Source organism: Euprymna scolopes, chromosome 12 (genome assembly GCF_053919585.1).
Source record: "Euprymna scolopes isolate OS-2025 chromosome 12, ASM5391958v1, whole genome shotgun sequence".
NCBI classification, from domain to species: Eukaryota; Metazoa; Mollusca; class Cephalopoda; order Sepiida; family Sepiolidae; genus Euprymna; species Euprymna scolopes.
The window spans coordinates 47361582-47380693 of NC_136493.1; the positions used below are offsets into that span (position 1 = coordinate 47361582).

General features: G+C 33.6%; 1 protein-coding gene across 1 annotated transcript in view; it reads left to right on the forward strand.

Moving 5' to 3' along the window:
• Positions 1-19112, forward strand: part of LOC145291272 (RWD domain-containing protein 1-like) — a 49230-nt gene that overhangs the window by 14153 nt on the left and 15965 nt on the right. The window contains exons 2-5 of the mRNA XM_080136898.1: positions 1454-1528; positions 9502-9629; positions 12376-12519; positions 13842-13962. Coding sequence (XP_079993024.1) covers positions 1454-1528; positions 9502-9629; positions 12376-12519; positions 13842-13962 — 468 coding nt within the window. The remainder of the gene's footprint in view (positions 1-1453; positions 1529-9501; positions 9630-12375; positions 12520-13841; positions 13963-19112) is intronic.

The following is a 19112-nucleotide window of genomic DNA, read 5'->3' on the forward strand; positions in this document are numbered from 1 at the left end:
TAACACCGTTTGGGGATCGTTCACAAGGAACAGTTGAGAAGAGAACACCGGTTTGGCTTCGTAGTTCTTTCATGTGAAGTTATTTAAAATCACTAAACTAAGCTGCAGTGCTCTGTGGCGTAGTGGTTAGCGTGCTGGACAATTCACATTATATTTTCACGTTCGCGCCGACCTACCGTAGTCGTTTTTTTTTTTTTTTTTTTTTTCCTAAACAACTGGAATGGACTTTTCTTGGTGGCCAAACTGTTAACGTTGCAGATGTTTTTTTTTTGTCTTTTTTTCACACTTTATTTTCCTACTTTTACTCATGACTCCGGGTTTGATCCTTCCTACTTACCTACCATAACATTTTTTAAAACTCCCCCCCCCCCGTCCCGGAAACAAAAACTCAGGCAACGCCGGGTACTCCCGCTAGTAAGTAAATATAAAGACCATATTCTAATCTTTAAAATCCATAATTCAACGAAATGTTCAATTGCTTTTAACGCATAAACAAACAACTTTTCCCATCTTTCAATTCTTTTTTTATTTACGAGTTTCAGTATAAATCATTGTGTTCTTTATTTATCTTTGTTTTTAAATCCAATTTTGAAGTTTCCTAATGCTTTCTGTAAAAATTTCTGCTCATTATCGACAGTCTAAATATTCCACATATCTTGCTTGCTAGGGCCTTGGCGATGATGTCATTTTTTTAGCTGATGGGCCATCCCTTACAATGGCCATGGTTATACCCCATGGATTAAATATAGCATTCCATTCGGAATTTCATGCAGATTGCCAAATTCTATAAGATGATTCCTGAGTTCAACAAGATGCACCTGAAGAAGATCAGTAGTTACATTAACCTAAACGTTGTGAAAATAGCACTCAAGGTTAGAGCAGTAGTTTGAATAATTCAAATAATACAAAAACAAATTACAAACAGATGGATTGGTTTGAGCATTTGATAAACTAAAAAAACTTCTTACATTTTCAATTACAAGAAAAATATTTGTAATAAAAAGATATAGTTATGGTGGAGATTATGTACTAATAATAAATTAGGAGGGACCATATCTTGCTTGTTATTGTCATCCCGTCTGCAGAGCAGAAACCAGAAGTAAAAAAAACCAAAAAAACAATGGTGACTATAACTGAAATTGTAAATAAAATCATATGAAACTATTGGAGATGTTTAGAATCAGGTAATCCATAGAGTAAATGTGGTATTATGGTGATTGCTGAATTGAAAATGTGTCAGATTTTGGAGTAGCGAGCTTTGACAGCAGTGTGTCAGATTTAATCCTGGAAATTGTTAGTTGAAAGTGCAGAATAGTTAACAATTGATTATTTATCCACAGTTATTTTTTTTTTTTTTAATTTCATGCACTTTGAAAGTGTAAATGTGTGAGTAACTGAAAATTCAATGTTTCAAATCTGATTGATTTATTACAATTTTTTTTTTTCTTTGCAGTATTGGAAACTGATCCAAATTATGTGTTTGTGATTGAAATTGCTCCCCAAGGAATCGAGGAAACCGATGAACTGGGTAAGGTCACCTGCTCCCTTCCCATTTCTAAATAATAAAAAAATATATATATTTTCAGGTACTTACCTCCTCTCACTGTGGGAAAATATGACACAAGGTCAGAAGGCGAGGCTTGAAAAGCCAGTGCACAAGTAGCATGTGCACTTTGGCCCACAAAAAAAATGAGAAATCCTCCTAGACTGAGGCAGTTTTATTTTTGTCCCAAACCAGAATGCCCTTTCTTTGTGAGCTGGATTTTCATCTTTCAAAAGAACCTTGTGTCTCGCATTACCCCTCGTGAGGAGGCAAATCAACAGGGACAAATAATCTATATAATAACTTGCTGAAGCATTTCATGTTTGTATGTACGTTATCACCTTTCACACATATAAAAAAATGATATTGTTTGATGAGCGAAGATGTTACTTATCTGATAACACTAAAGGTAAAAAAATGATGACCTCGCCAATTTTTGAACAGCCTCATTGGTATTTCCTGGCAGAGCTGCCTCATGCAAAAAGTAAGGAGTACGGCTGTGACAACAGAATATTCTTTTCATTCTTTCGCCTCTGAAGTATATATCAAGCAAAGTAAGACACTGTCAATCAACCGAGAACCACATCGGTCTATGCCTTCGGGCCGGGATCAAAGTGTAGTATCTGTTCTGCAGATGCTGCACTTAAAGATAATTTGTACCAGTCAATGGAGGGGAAACCCTCTATACTGGGGCAATTATTATTTTTGGTAACCAGAGTGCCCCCTTTTTGCCTATTTTTAGGGGAGCTGGTTTTTACCCCACATTAAAAACGGCCTTGTGCCTAATTTGCTTTGGTAGGGAAGCAAATAAATACAATAAAACATATAAGATATTAATGGATATTTACTTGAGTCAAAACAATGAAAAGAATATGCTGTTGTCACATCCCTAGTAATGAGGTAACCATTTCGCAAAGTGCAAGAAGTGGAATGATGGCAAAAAATCCTTGTAAAAAAAAAAAAAATACACAGCGTTGAAGATGCTTTTAACACTTCAGTATAACCAATTAATGACAGTAAAACAACCACACCTTTTTTTAGGTGAAAGTTCTGTTCTTAATCATATGGTGAAGCTCTCCAGTAAGAGAAAGAGAGAGTATGCTATAATTTTTTTATTCTACTCTTGAGTTCTTCTTTTGATCAATCGTATTTTATGGCTGTATAACTTTTAAGGATCATTTATCAAGTATGAATTCCACATACCAGTCACTGAGGTTGAACCTCCTATAACTACACAGAACCAAACCTCAGCAAAACAGACACTAGGTTATCACCTACTAAAAAAAGAATTCAGATTTTGTCGAACTGAGTGTTGGGGATGTATCAGTGACTGGTATGTGAAATTCATGCTTAATAAATGACCCTTAAAAGTTATACAGCCATAAAATACGATTGATCAAAAGAAGAACTTCAGAGTAGATTAAAAAAAAAAAAAAAAAAAAAAATTAAAGCATACTCTCTCTCTTTCTCTTACTGGAGAGCTTCACCATATGATTAAGAACAGAACTTTCACCTAAAAAACGTGCGGTTGTTCCACTGTGTCATTAGTCGGTTATACTGAAATGTTAAAAGCATCTTCAAGGCTGTGTATTTTTTATGCAAGGATTTTTGCCATCATCCCACTAGTGTTCACTCTCTATACATAACCACAATGTGTTGTCACCACTTCCATTAGCGCTATGCCGGAAGTTAGGAAGTACGTTAACTGACTATGACCTAATTTATATATCTATCTAAATGAAAGTCCTCATCTTCTGTTGGTTGCTGGACGACGTGAAAACAGATGCCCTTTACATCAGAGCCTGAAACGAGATGAGGCAAGGTGAGTATGGCATGGGAACTAGAGTGAGTGATAGCTACCTATCTATCTCCTCCTCCCACAGGGAGTTTATGACGGCAGTAAACATAATCAATTCGATGTGATATAAATATTTTGTCTTCAGAGTTATTATTGCTTATGATTGGTTCACATGGAGGCCTGTCCTCAAATGGTCGAGAACGCGTGCACGCAAGTACAACCATATATAAATGGCGGTCATATACTTCTTACGTCATTTCATTCAACTTTAACTGAAACTTTATTGGAAATAAGCATGGAGATGAAGAACGAAATATGTCATAATTTTCGGCTCTGATGTAAACGACATAAATGAAAGTCCTCATCTTCTCTTGGTTGCTGGACGATGTGAAAACAGATGTCCTTTACATCAGAGCCTGAAATGAGATGAGGCAAGGTGAGTATGGCATGGGAAATAGTGAGTGATAGCTACCTATCTACTATCGTATTGTTCTCATTATTTCTTTCCATGCAACACATGTCCTCAACCCTCACTAGCCAGGTTTCGCTCTCCATACATAGTCACAATGTGTACAAATGTTATATTATGTTCTTATAACATCTGTTATAAACGTATTATGTGAAGTGGGATTATATATTGAGTGGTGGGGAGATATTAAAACAGTTATATTACATAGAGAGGTGCGGAGAGATATTGTTCTTATAACATTTGTTATAAGCGTATAAATCGTATGTATGTTTGTTTAGCCAGGAGGATATGATATCGAGGTATAAACTGGGTCATGTTGTATCAGAGAGTTATCACACGGGTATATATTACAATTCATATTTACATAAGGTATCATTTTTGTATAAGAAGAATAATATATGCTTCATACCTTTTCTTTCTTCAAGATTTCTATCACCACTGCTGAGCTCCGTGATGAAACATGAAACAACCAACTATACCCAATTGAGACATCTGTTCTTCCTTCTTTTGTGAAACCACAGAGCAACACTTTATATTTTTTAAATATAAATTTATTTCAGTTGTCTCAAATGGTCTTCACAAGAGTCTACATTTCTTTATGTTTATTCTACCCAGCCTCGCTTCCTGGCCGTCTGTTCACTCCCGTGACCAACCTCCAACTCTTCGACTAAACTTCCCAATCTCCTAACCTCAGTTTCGTTACATCATCATTCAAAAAGCACACGTATCTCTAATGCGTGACCATTCCACATCTGCCTGCCCAAGGTTATTTTGTTTATATTTAACCTAGCTAATTTATATAAACATCTTCAGCTAAAACCCATTGCTACACTTAATTCTATAAACAATAAATAACTCCCAATATAAACTATTGTATATACGGGTCATGGAATTGCATTCATTTGCAAAAGATGTATCTAATTCGCATATTCTTTTAAACATTCATTTTAATTAATTCCTTATTAGTTTTTTTTTTGGTTTTCTTATGGGATGATCATCTTTAATTAACTATTATGTGTAATTATATTCATACAGATATTCTACATGATTTATACTTGCGAAATATTTGCATAAAACGGTTATAATACACACAAACCTCTCTTTATATTTATGTATGTGTATATATGTTTGTTTAAAAAATTTTGCCTACCAAACTCCTCTGTTAGCTTTTGGTTTACAGATATGAAACTTAATATATAGAGTATTTGAACCCATGCGAAACTATATATTTGGATTTTAGTTGGGGAAAATCAGTGCAGAAGTGTGGAAATCAAAAAATGGAATTTGCCAAGTGAAGGTCGATTGACAGCATTATGAATATACATGCGTAACGTAATAACTATTGCTTCATGTTTTAATTTTTAGCCTTGCAGCAAACATGTCATCATAGTTCAGGCATTAACCTCAAAGGATAAAGTAAATCATAAGCTAAACGTTTTGATTTCGATTCTCTGTGGTGGCGCACAAATCATTGTTTTAAAAACTTTTTAAATCATTACTATATATTGGATCCAATATAATATAATAAATATGAAATCTGTATTAATCAGAATATCATATTTAAGCATATTTTATGATCGAAGAATGCTGGGTGGCCTGCTAGTAAGAAATAATTTATAAAAGCAACAGTAGATTCTCTACAGTGCAATGTAGACTACAATGTATTATGGACTAAGTCACTGTGGGGAAGCATGTGAAGCTTCCTCTCGGTGCCCTGTGATGGGTTTTCAACTAGAACAAACAATCAATGGATTTGATTGAAAAATGGACGATGTCACCGATTTCGATAGCAATAAAAATATGAGAGTGTGAAACATTTGTTGATCATTCAATCCCAGGCGACGTCAAGTGTCTCTGCTAGTCTTGTACAGAAATCAAGCACTAGAAAAAATATCCTTGATTTCTAAGAATAGTGAAATAAAATGTGTTTACTTTTGACAACCTCGTAACTTATGCTTCCCCACATTTCATGAGCAATGTTTCTGACAAAGGGGGAAGAATTGATGTTCTTTGGGTTGGAATGTAGCAAACACTTAGTGTTGGGTAGATTTTGACATTGAAGTATGTTTTCTTTTTTTTTTTTTTTTTTTTTTTTTTTTACATCAAGTGTTTGATACCTTGTCTGGAGTGATTTCCATAATAAAAAACAAGAATATTAACTCCAAAAAGGATTTTCTCATACAAATATAAAAACCGTATATATATATATATTTGTAGTCATCGACATACAGTCCTGTTTCGTTGTATCACAACTCATCAGTGCCGCTAGCTTAGCATCTCTCCCAAGCCAAGGATTGAACCTAGAACCGTCGTGTTGACAGTTGGCAGTTCTCCCACTCGACCATGGAATTGACGCCCGTAAATAACTCGTCGGAATGTCTATTTAAATAGACACCCGCCACCACTTTTATAGTGCTCAAATCGCCTCTTCTATATATATATATATAAATAAAAGTGAAATTGTCTGTGTGTGTACATTTCCCTACCAAACTACTCTGTCAATTTTCAGTCTACAGACTTGAGATTTGACATAAGAGCATTGAGATTTGGGAAAATCTTTTTAATTGGTTTTCAGCCAGAAATTTGGCTCTGAAGGGGTCAAAGTTCAACAATTTGACCTTTGAAAACTCTACCAAACTCCTCTGCCAATTTTGGGTCTAAACACTTGAAATATTCGATGTAGGTTACTTGAACATAGATCAAACTTTAATTTGATTTGATCCCAAAACAAATGTTAAGGGGTCAAAATTGGGGTCAAAGTTTAAAAACTGACCTCTGCGTTATCTACCAAATTACTAAGCCAATTTTTGGTCTAAACATTTGAAATTTTACATAAAGTGTATTCAAACATAGGGCAAGCTTTTTGATTGGTTTTAGCTGAAAAGGGGTCAAAGTTGAAAGAGTTGACCGTTGCAGACTCTACCAAACTCCTCTGCCAATTTTGGGTCTAAAGACTTGAAATTTTAGATGTAGGTTACCTGGACACGAGTCAAACTTTTTAATATGTATACATATGCACATAAAGTTATGAACAGTATATAGGGCCCGAACAAAGCTGGGCTGAACTGCTAGTATGTATAGTGTACTTCGGGGTAATTGCACCAACTGGCTAAAAGAGCTCTTTTGGCAACCACACATATAAAGAGCACTTTTTTTAGATGGCGCAATTACCCCAAAGTACGGTATATATTTTCAATTTGTTTTTATATAAGCAGTAATTTTTTGTTACAATCATGAGTGTGTTTCGGTCCTCTAGTATTTAATAACTAGAGACCTCTTCAGGCAATCACGCTTGTATGAAAGCTAAGTCAGGAAAATCAAAAGTCATCTTACAGTAAAAAGCTGTTCGGGGGAAAAGGAGGTGAGGGAGGTTCTGCTGTGCGTAAAACAAGATTAAGTGGGTGTGGATTTTTGTCTGTGTTGGGGTGAGAGAAAAAGATAGGTAGGGTGGGGGTTTAAGAAGTCAGGTGTGAGACGGCGAAATAATGGAGAGAGATTTTTTCTGCGCACATGTTTGCCTGAAGAGGTCTTTAGTTACTAAATACTAGAGGTCCCCCCAAAAAAACATGCTCATGACTGTGTAGCAACACATTACTGCTTATGTAAAAACAAATTGGAAGTATACCTTGCTCTACTCAGATATTGAGCACTCTTGTATTAACCTTGTTATATTTCACAGTTACCTTACTTCTGGAAAATAACAACCTCAAATTATATATATATATATATATATATATATATATATATATATATATATATATATAATTCCAGATTACGAATGTTCAATGAATTTAACAATGTTTATACAAAAGTGCTCAGCATGAAGCAGTGCAAGATATACTTTTTATTTGTTTTTGCATAAACATTTAGGTATCGCAATCATGAGTACGGCACAATCACATTGACACTGGTTCCCGCTAGATCACTGAAGTTAAGCAATGTTGAGCCTGGCCAGTACCAGATGGGTGCTGTATGTACCTTCTGTGAAGGTTGGGCATGTGGCTAGCACCCTCATTCCGAAAAAAGAACTCCTCACTACAAAAGCATCTATGAAGGTGTGGATCACCTTTGCCCCTCCAGGGGCTCAAGGCTATGGGATGGACACAATCATGAGTATGTTTCAGTCAACTAGTTATAGATAAGTAGAGACTTCATCAAGCGATGTTGCTTTGCCAAAATTTCAGTCCTTTGGAAAAGCAACCACCTTATGATGTCTCTAGTTATCTAAAACTAGTTGACTGAAACATACTAATCATGGTGTAGTGATGCCATAAATGTTTGTGTAAAAATATATTAGTATTTTATCACTTTATTCCTTACTGGGAACAAGCATTCATTAAGCTCACCCCCAAAAAGTTAGTTTATTGACTATATGAGCAAACAATTGTTTTGGCCTGTACTAATGTATATATGGTCCGCTATATTTGTTCTTATCTTTACTTCAATATGGGCCATCATCAATCCTAAAAAATATGCATAAACAACAAATGTCATCACCACCCGGGGATAATTTTCTTGCAGACAGGATTAGAAGGCTTTTTCAAATTTTATTTTTATTTCTTTAATTGTCCTATGGGCCGTAACGACCTTGTATCATATGCCACACACAAGCTAAATAATCCGGTTTCATCTGTATAAAGAATTCATAAATTTTAAAGCACAATTATCTATATATATAAAAGCCAAACGTCTGTGTGTATGTATGTATGTTTGTTTGTAATGCTAAAACTTTTGAAAGACGGAACCAAACTTGACAAATTTGGTATCATATCGAAGCCCCATCACCCGGATGACAAATATCGAAATTTCACGTCAAACGGACCACTAGAAGTTGGTCAACTGATCAGTTATCTTCGAGGGGGGGCCCCAAAAAGCCTGTCATTATCTATATATATAAAAGACAAATGTTTGTTTGTAACGCCAAAACTTGAGATGAAAGATTCCTCTCCCCTAAGAATAAAACGTATGTTCAATATCTGCTTTTGTTTTTTCATTGTTTATACGGTCCCGAGCAACGCCGGGTAGCCCTGCTAGTCTATTATATAAATCTCACCTGTCTGTCTAAATGTATGTTTTGTATGTCTGCCTTAAACTTTCAACAGAGGCGGCAAATTTTCATGAGATCGGTATCGTTTTGAAGCTCGACCCTTCGGACAACAAATATCGAAAAATTGGCTAAAAACATTAATTCCTTCACCCTTAACTGGGCAGTTTTCTACAAGGAGGGTCGTTATTTTTTTTTGGCGTCTCCATTTTTGCAAATCATCGTATTGGTTGGAATGACTTTATTAATTTCAATGTTCTGAACTTAGGGTTGCGTCATGGAGTAGAGGTATGATGTCCGGTTTTCTTTCACTTTCTTTTCTGCCTTCGTGTCACGGGTTTGAGCCTGCCTGCCTGCCTAATAGCACCCAAACTAGTTTTAAATAAATGCACTAACCTTAAATATTCATATTTAAGATCCTTTCTTTCGTATTTGTATAGGTGTAATATCCTTTTGTTTAAATTCTTTCTCACTATTCCTTGTGGTTTTTTTTTTTTTTTAATTTCTTTTTTGGGGGGGGAGAGCCAAATTATTTAAGAATAAAGATATTATATTATTTAAAACATATTCTTTTATTTATTTATTTAAAAAAAATTTTTTTTTTTTTTTTTAAAGAAATATCTAATAAAAAAATGTTTATTTTCCAGCCATGGTTACTATTCAATTTACCCTTGACGATACTTATCCCGACACAGTTCCAGTGATGGAAATAACAGACTCTCATAATTTAGATGATCAAAGATTAGATGAAATAATGGAACACATCAACACTGTGGTAAGTCTCTATTTACCCCCCACCCCACCCCACACACACACAATGAGGGCAAAGTTACAAGGTTTGTATTTTCATGTAGGGGATGCCCGACTTCCCAAAAAGGGGATCTCTGGATAAGACAAAGATAAAAATTGTTCCAGTCAAGAAAAGTTTTTCCTTCTATGACCGAGGACAGAACAGATATTACACTATTTACCAAAGTAATATTATTTACAATTTTAATAACAAGGCCTTCAAAAGTGTTGAGAGAAGGAGTGGGGGGGGGGGTTACCCTTTGTTTATCCTGCCCTTCACTTCATTAGCAGTAACCAAAATACCACATTTACTCTCTCTCTCTCTCTCTCTCTCTCTCTATATATATATATATATATATATATATATATATATATATATATATATAATTCATTTATTTATTTATATAGACAAATATTACATGGTCACTACCCTAAACATGCTAATGTTTTGGACAATTGGTTGACAAGAAACCAAAAGTTGCTTGTTAGGCGATGTAATGAATCTTATTTGGCACCGAAGATATCTGGTGCTTAGATTTGAGACCAGATGCCCAGTAGCAAATAAGCTTCATGACGTCGCCTGATAAGTGACTTTCGGTTTCTTGCCAACCGATTATATAATGTTTATTGGAAAAGTATTCTTATTCAATTATATTTCACCCTTTATTTATACCAATTCTTTAATTTATGAAGCTCAATGTAACTACAGAGCATATAAAATTAAATGGCGAAATGTCTGTATACCAAATTTCAAGATGTTGTCCATCTTACTGTTTATTTCTTTCAGCATGTTAAAATGTTCAATTCTTGACAGCACCTGTTTCATAGTGCAGAACCATTCATATGATTACTATGTCAATTTTTAAAATCTTTTTTGCCCTGACTCATTAATTTGCATAGATCCCATATCAAATAGATGGTATGTTACGTATTGTGAACAGGTAGATCAACTAATGCATATTTTAATAAATTAAAAATTACAAAAACTGTGACGGGTAAAAGGTCAGAGGAGGTCAACTTGTTGAATCTCACCCTGAGGAAAGTATAAACAGACAAATCAGGAATTCAAGCTCTTATGATTACATGGTCTTATCTTCTCCCCCTTCGCTTCCAAGGGGCATCAGCTCCCAGTCTGCCCAACTCAACTTTCTCTGAGCCTCTTTTCTGGCTCTTTTATGACTGTCTTGAACCCATCTCAATATATTGGGAATTCCCTTCTTTATGACGTCAGAGGCGTGCTTCGACACGTGAAATTCATTCACGTGGATTTCACCTATGTATATCCAAACATGCTTTTGGCAAACAAAGAAATTCCTAATTTGCATTGTTCAATATCTAACCTATTTGTTAATCATTATTTTCTAAACTGCATTGTTCATAAACCGACATAAATAATATTTCGTTATTTCCAAGAACAATGAGAATTGTTCTACATTCCTAAGATTTCAACATGTATGCTTTTTTAACTTTTATGACTGGGTTCGATTCTAATCTTTTTGTAAATATGATTTTCAAACTTATCTATTTAATTACTCGGGTCTGTCCCCTTCTCATGTAACAAATATGTTATTGTACATTACACTCTAGAGAACTTAGTGTTTCTTTTATAAAATTATTTTATATAAACTTCTTTCCACTTAACGAAAAAAAAAAAAAAACAGTAAGAAATTTACGTGCGGGATTTGAACCTATAGACCACACCATACAAAAAAAAAAAAAAAAAAAAACATAAATTATAAAGTCTTATAAAATTCTTTGCAGTTAATGAAAAAACAAATTAAGAAATTTACGTGCAGAGTTTAAAACTACAGACCACATCATGCAAAAGAAAAAAAAAAAACACGTTATCAACTTGCCCACAGTAGAATTTTCACGGCTTGTTGTTCTATCATTGTTGTTAAGCGATGACATGGAAAAAATGGATGATAGATAAATTATAATAATGGTATAGATTATCGGTAATTATTGGGGTTATTCTGAGACAAAACTTAACTAAGATCACTCCCAAACTTATACACTAAAGTTCTATAAATTTTAAAGAAAATCTGTTCAGTTGATTCAGAGTCTATAAGGAACGAACGTCCACACTCACACACAGGCAAAGTTGCATTTATATAATTGTAGAGATTATAATAGATATGTCAATAATTTTTCTTGTTCTAATATATTGAAACATGAACTACTAAAAATGGGAACAAGCTTTCCAACAACATTTCTTATATAAAGTGCAATTATTTACAGATATGAGTGTATACCTACTAAAAGTAAAAAAATACAAAATAAAAACTTGCAAAAATTGGATGAATATCTAATATTTAGAAACTTTGAAAAAATTGGATGAATATCTAATATTTAGAAACTTTGAAAAAAATTGGATGAATATCTAATATTTAGAAACTTTGGTTCTAAACTGGTGCAGATTTTGTCGAGTAGTTGAGGGAGGGGGGTAATTATTTCATGTTAGTACAAGAGATGTAATTGATTTTTTTTGCCAAGGAGTTACTTATGTCAGCTCCTTCTTCAAGGAATCTATATAAAGGAAGTTTATGTCTGTGTGTATGCCCAGAGAGAGGAATAGATTAGGTGGAGGAGAAAGATAGAGGTGAGGAGAGAGGTAAAAAAAGAGAAGGAAGAGAGTTAAAAAGATGTTATACTTTTACCCCAGGCAGCAATCTTTGTAATAATAAATAATTAAATAAATCTATTTTTTTTTTTTTTTTTTATTCCTTCAGGCTCAAGAAAATGTTGGCATGGTAATGGTATTTACAATTGTTTCTTCTGTCCAAGAAAAAATCAGTGATATTATTGAAGAGACAAAAATAACAAGGGAGGAAGAGAAGTCGCGGAAACAAAAAGAGCATGAAGAAAAAGAACGGGTAGGTATTTGTGTCTATCTACCTGTACCAGCATGCAGAATTCTAAATGTAATGTGAACAAACATCTCTCTCCTCCTATAAATATAGCCCCTCATCAAAGTAGTCCCTTATGTTTAGTAGCAATATGTCATGTTAAAAAAATATAAAATTAAATGAAAAAATCTATCCAGTTTGAAAAATATTCTTGTGCGACCAGAGTTGTGAAGTTGAAAGGCATAAGGTTTGACTTCGACCCTGACTCCTACGATTCTGGGTCCTGGATATGACCTAAAACTATATCCGATGGTGAGGCCCCACCTTGCGGGCCTTGAGGAGTGTGAAGCCACCCTTTGATTGCCATTGCTCCCAGGTTCACTCTGACCCGGAGTGGTAGTACCTATTAGGGTCCAAACTATGGGGTAAATAGAATCTGACCTAAAAAAAAAAAATATACTCCATTAAAAATTGTTCCTCAAAATAACTAGATTCGGCATTAAATAACCTGAAAAAGGTTGATATGCCGTAAAACAAAACCAACCAACCAACCAACCAACCTAGGATTCTGAATCTGACTCTGAAAGTTTTCCAATATTCAGACTGTTGATTTTTCTGTGCTTCTTCATTATTGTAGCGAAATTAAAAAAAAATGAAATATTGTATTTTAAGTAAAACCATTGCCATCTACTGAATTGTCATGTCGCAGTTATGAAAATATCCAAAAATGATTAAAAACGATTTGGTAGAAAATTAATTATTAATGAAAACAAATGGACAACTTGATCGATTGGACAGGATTATGATCAAAAGTTGAACTGTTTTGGACTATGAATAGCCACCTGCATTGGAGAGCCATGGTAGGGACGATGATGATGATGATGATGAATTGATGTAAATGTCGTTTGGACAGCAAAAAAAAAAAAAGAAATTAAATTTATTTTTTTTTTAAATTCTACTTCATAATTTTCCATAATTCTTGGTGTGCACTAATATTTCTCGCTGATAAGTGTTTCCTGTTATTTTCCTTTGAACTACTATAATGTCACCTGAATCTAAATAAAAATAAGCATAAAATTTAATCTTTTTTTAATAGAAATCGAGAAAAGGGGAGATAACTTTAAATTTCACTATTATCTTAACAACATGATCAGAGAGAGAATTATTTATCTGTAGTTAAGTTGAAAAATGAAACCCGAACTGAATTTTGCATTTGTTGTTTAGTTTAATTACATAGTAATAACTCACTCTTCCAAATTACAAAATACTGAATTCAATTTTATTTCATTTTTGATATACATTTAATTGTGAAGACATACAAACTGAGTAAAAATGTTTTCATTTTCTAGAAAATATTTGAAGGCACCCGAGTGACTGTTGAAACATTTTTGGCTTGGAAGACCAAGTTTGATGCTGAAATGAAGGAATTTAAAAAAAGTGAAATAAGTACGTCCAGTTCAAAATTAACAGGTCAGTATCTGTCAGACTTTCCTTCTACTTCTTTTTTTTTTTTTTTTTTTTATCCATTCTTAAAAATTTTATTTCATTTCTTATTCATTTTCTGTCTTATTTTATATTTTTTCTTATCTCTCTATTTAATACGAGAACTTTTTTAGTTTTATCTGTTTTAAAATATTTTAATACATTTATATTATAAGTTTTTAAAACTATTTTAAAATAGATACAAATAATTAAAAAAAGTTTACTGTTTTGATATTTTTTTTTCCATTTTTAACATAGTTACTTCTTGACTTATACATCTTATTTGGTGCTGATATATTGTTTTAAGCACAGGTGAAAATCAAATTCCAAGTAAAAACTCTGATATATTTCTGCATCATCCTAAAATAAGTATCCTCACCTAAAATTAGGAAAAATTATCCAATAAAATTTTATTGAAATAGAAAAATAAATAAGAGGTAGATGTAGTTTTGCTTGAAGCATTGTATAGTACGTAGTGAAATGTAAAATGGAGAAGGTAGTATAATGCAAAGGTAATGGAAAGACACAAGCTGAAGCAGACGAAAAAGTTTTATTAATACAAATACATGTGTATAAATTTAATGCACACATTTATTTATATTTGTACCGTGTTTACCTCTGTTAGCTGGAATATCCGTGTTCTATGATATTTTGAGAAAGATCTCTTTGTCAGATAGTTATTTGATCTTTGTTCAAACGCGCTTCTGTAAACAGTAACTGTCTCACAGCAAATAATAGCCTGGAGCATGTTAATTAGTATTTTATATTATTTAATACAATTAAGTCTTTTTATTTTTTATATATTTTTATATTGAGAAAATTTCGTAAATTCAATATCATATGTTCATTTGTACCTGCAGTTATAAATGATTTGTATTTAAACAATTATTGTTTATCTATGTTTCTGCGTTTTAGTTGAGAGACTGTTAGAACAATAAATTTTGAATTTAAGTTAATTAATAAAGGGAGACTACTTAATGAGCTGATCTAAGGGCGATAACCGTGTTATCTTTTGTATAGGGGCGAGTTTTATTTAATCCAGATGTTTCATCTAAGTTAAGTGTATAATATTGCATTTTTTTTTGTATTCGGGGGAGGGCGGTATTATTTAATCCGTTGTATATATATTTATTTATGGATTCTTATATATTTACTTTAATTACATAGTACTGTTATACTAATTATAATAATTTACACATTGTGTTATAATGAAATAGGTAGAAATAATTTCAATCTTTTTTTTGTTTTCTTGTTTTTTTTGTTTTCTTGTTTTTTTGTTTTCTTGTATTTCTTTTGTTTATCTGAATTTATGTTTTTAATGTATTATGACTTATTTGTTATGTACGATTAATATTATTAGGCTCATTTGGAGAAATCAATTAGGCCATACAAACTTGCATGAACATATATACATGTCTTTTTTTTTCTTTTACATGGAGGTCACCACTTATCAAGGCCTGGAAGCCATTTGGGGATAAGGGTTATTGCGTGTACAGTAATCAATGAGATAGTATTGTAGTAATCATTAGTATTGGATATTTGATAAGAGAGCGGTTTGTCAGGAATTTGTTTATGTTGGACTTGAAGACATCCTAGTTGTAGTCAGGTGGAAAACAGGCAAACGGAAGAGAGTTCCACAGTCGTGTGCACGTCTAAGAAAGAAGCTCTGCTCATGGAATCTACGTTTGGATTTAGGCACAGATAAAGAGTGGGGAAAATTAATGACAGTGTTTAAAATCAAGTGAATAAATCATATACACATTCAAAACACACCGGGCCATCACTGTGACAACATTTATCAAAACGCAATGAAATTTTGATGGAATATAAAATACTATCGGGGACATAAGTTGCAGGGGTATTATGAAGGGAGATGAGTAGCAAGATGTCTGTTCACATTACACTTGAACTTCTGCATGTCAGTACAGTTGAGAGAGCAGAATCCCGGAAGCGAGTTCGAAAGTCTCACAGTTCTGGGGAAGAAACTATTGGAGTAGAACACTTTCTTACACCTAGGGATCTCTACTGTGAAGGAGTGGGATTTAGCTGCATGTCGGGTTTGTCGGGGGTGTTCACGTCGAGGGGGGTACAAGTGCTTGTAGTTCGTCAAAGCATTCACCATTAAAGTATTTATAGAACAGGCAGAGGGATGCAACGTTTCGTCGATGGGACAGAGGCTGAAGCCTAGCTGACAGTTCAGGACCTATCAGGTTGGTGACTCTCTTTTGAACCCTGTCTTGAGAGACAAGTAGCAGATGCACCAGCCCAAATGTGACAGCAATACTCCATACATGGACGAATGGTGGCCTTATAGAGATACAGGATACTTTCAGGCGTAAGTAGTTTTCTAGCATGGTAGAGAGAGCCCACCTTCTTTACAGTAGCCTTGGCAATGCTCTCAATGTATGTATTCCAGTTCATGTTCCCTGTAAACGTTAGACTGAGGAGTTTAAAGGAAGTACTTTCGGGTAATGTGTTCTTGCCCATTGCTATTGGTGGAAGAGTAGCTTTCTTGTAATTATCAAAAGAAATAAGCTTAGTCTTGGCAGCATTGAATGTGACCCTCCATTTTTGTACCCATTCCATTACAGATTAGAGCTCGTCCTCTAGTGTTCCTGCCATTTCCTTAGACATGTGTTCATTTGTTTTCCCCTCGTGCTTGTTAGAGAGAATGGTGTCATCAGCAAATATACCCATCTCAGAAACAATTTTATCAGGGAGGTCATTTATGAATATCAAGTATAATAAAGGTCCAAGGATAGACCCCTGAGGTACTCCCGCATTTATATCATATTGTTTAGATGTATGCACGTGTGACACCACCCATTCCCCCTGCCCCTCCACCCCCAACGTAAACAGAATTTTTGTGAAAAATTAAGCAGTTCTTCTGCTCGGTGTATGTTGGTGCGTTACTTACGGAAAAACGGTAAATTAAACTGCAGAAGCACCTGTTAATGTTGTACAAGTTTTATAATTGAATACCCCCTTCCAAAAAAAATAAAAAAATGAAAAGTAAAAATGTTTTTGTGAACCACTCGTGAAAACTTAATTTTTTTAGATCAATTAGAAAGCATCAAAAACTACGTAACACAGAAAAATGAACCTCATTTTTTTGTTTTTGAAAACTTTCTTGTTATTTCAAATGTCTGCCAAAAAAATTCTTCTGCGATGTGACAAGTCACCTTACTACGCGCGTCCATGCGCGAACGCATCATGTAAGAATAGCATAAACGATGGCGATGAGTTGGCATGAAATAGTGCGAGGCTTCAGGGGTTAATACCATGCAAATGGTAAATTTGCAACGGGTTTGGATATCAGATTCATTGTCAGCAACCCCGAAAACCTATGAAAAGCCAAATTTTATTGGTCGGTGTTCTGTTGTAGTTAAAGTAAACATTTACTAAAAAATCCTACCTTAAAAAATAGTTTAATTCTGAAATAGAATTCACCAGCATGCATTTTGTTTTTTTTGTAAATAAATCGGTATTTTGTTAATGGTTTTAAAAAAAGAAAGCTTATGGACACTACTGTATAGACGCAGTATGGCGTTGCCCGGGTGTTTGGAGGTATGTGTTTAGCAAAAAAAAATAAGTGGTAGTTGGCAGGCAGGCTTGAACCCGTACCGGGAAAGAGGAAAAGTATGTAAAAAAAAAAAGTGACGTCTTTGCCGATGTATCCATCGCCAAGCCTGAAGTGGTGAAGATTTAAATTAAGGCTAGTCAATCAAAAAGAATGGATGACTTTTGAAAATATTGGCAAAAAAAGCGACTCCTGTCGGGGTGGGAGAGGGGGCAGGTTTCCACCGGGCAACGCCGGTTAACAGGTCTTGCTAGTATAATAACAAATACAAAATCAGCATTAATCAAAATATCATCTTTAAGCGTATTTTACGACTGGGCAATGCCGGGGGGCCTGCTAGTGGTAGATAAAGCTGAAATTCTATGTTGATGATTTTCAGCTTATATTTAAACCCTATCCCTATTTCTGAGTTTTTAAAGAGCCACCAGCGATATTGATCTTTTTTTTTTTTTCACATTCATTTTATATTTTCATGATCGCATAGAAATTGCACGGTTGTTTACCTACCGCTTTCTTTTTATCATAAAATAATTGTCAACCCGATGAATAGAATGAATGTCTCTTTTTAAAAATTTATTCATTTAAAAATTGTAACAGGTGTATTGGGATAAAAAGAATGCAAACAACAGGGTTTTTTTTTTGTTTTTTTTTTAAAAACTGTTTTATGTCCGTAAAATGACAGAATTCTGTTTATAATGATTTATTCGATTTTAGAACAATTCATTTTGAAATTGATAAATGTCTTAAAAATTAGAAATTAATCTAATTTATAAATCTTTGGAGATCGGACGATCTCATTTATATTTTTAATGGATTTCGAAGATGATAGGATATGAACAAACATACAAATGTAGTAGTATTATACAGATACTAGCAAGAATCCGTTGAAATTCCGCAGTGTTTTCAGCATCAATCTATATTATTTACTGTTAATAATAATATTTATTTTTAAATAAATGTCTGTCAGAGTTAATATTAAAAAAATATTTAAAAAAATTATCCCTTTTCCATGAAGATAATTATTATTGTCAGCGAACTATTCTTTGAATAAATAAAACGAATGTGCCTTTTCTATTTTTATTGATTTGAAAAGTATTCATTTTTAAAAAAAATTTTTTTTATTTTTTAAACAGTAAATATTTTCTGTCTCATAAAAATAATTGTCGGCTAAATATTCCCCATCCAATAAAACAAATATCAATTTCTGAAATGTATGTATAAGGCGACTGTCAAATAAGACGAGGTACAAAATTGGAGCAAATTTTAATAAATATATCATATATCGATTGCATAAGTAAGACGACTGCTAAATCATGAAACCATGTTTTTTTAGCCCAGCCTAGAGATTGCAACACCCGGTATCTTATGAAATATTGGTTTTTAAAGATGATTTTTTAACTTTAAGGGCCGTCTTATACGCCGAAATATACAGTATCTATTCAAAATTATACTGTTTTAGTCGACAGAACAATATAATTTGATTTTTGGCGCAATTCATTTTAAAATGAGAAACATTCACGAGTTCGACAAAGTATACCTGAAGAAGGTCAGAGGTTAC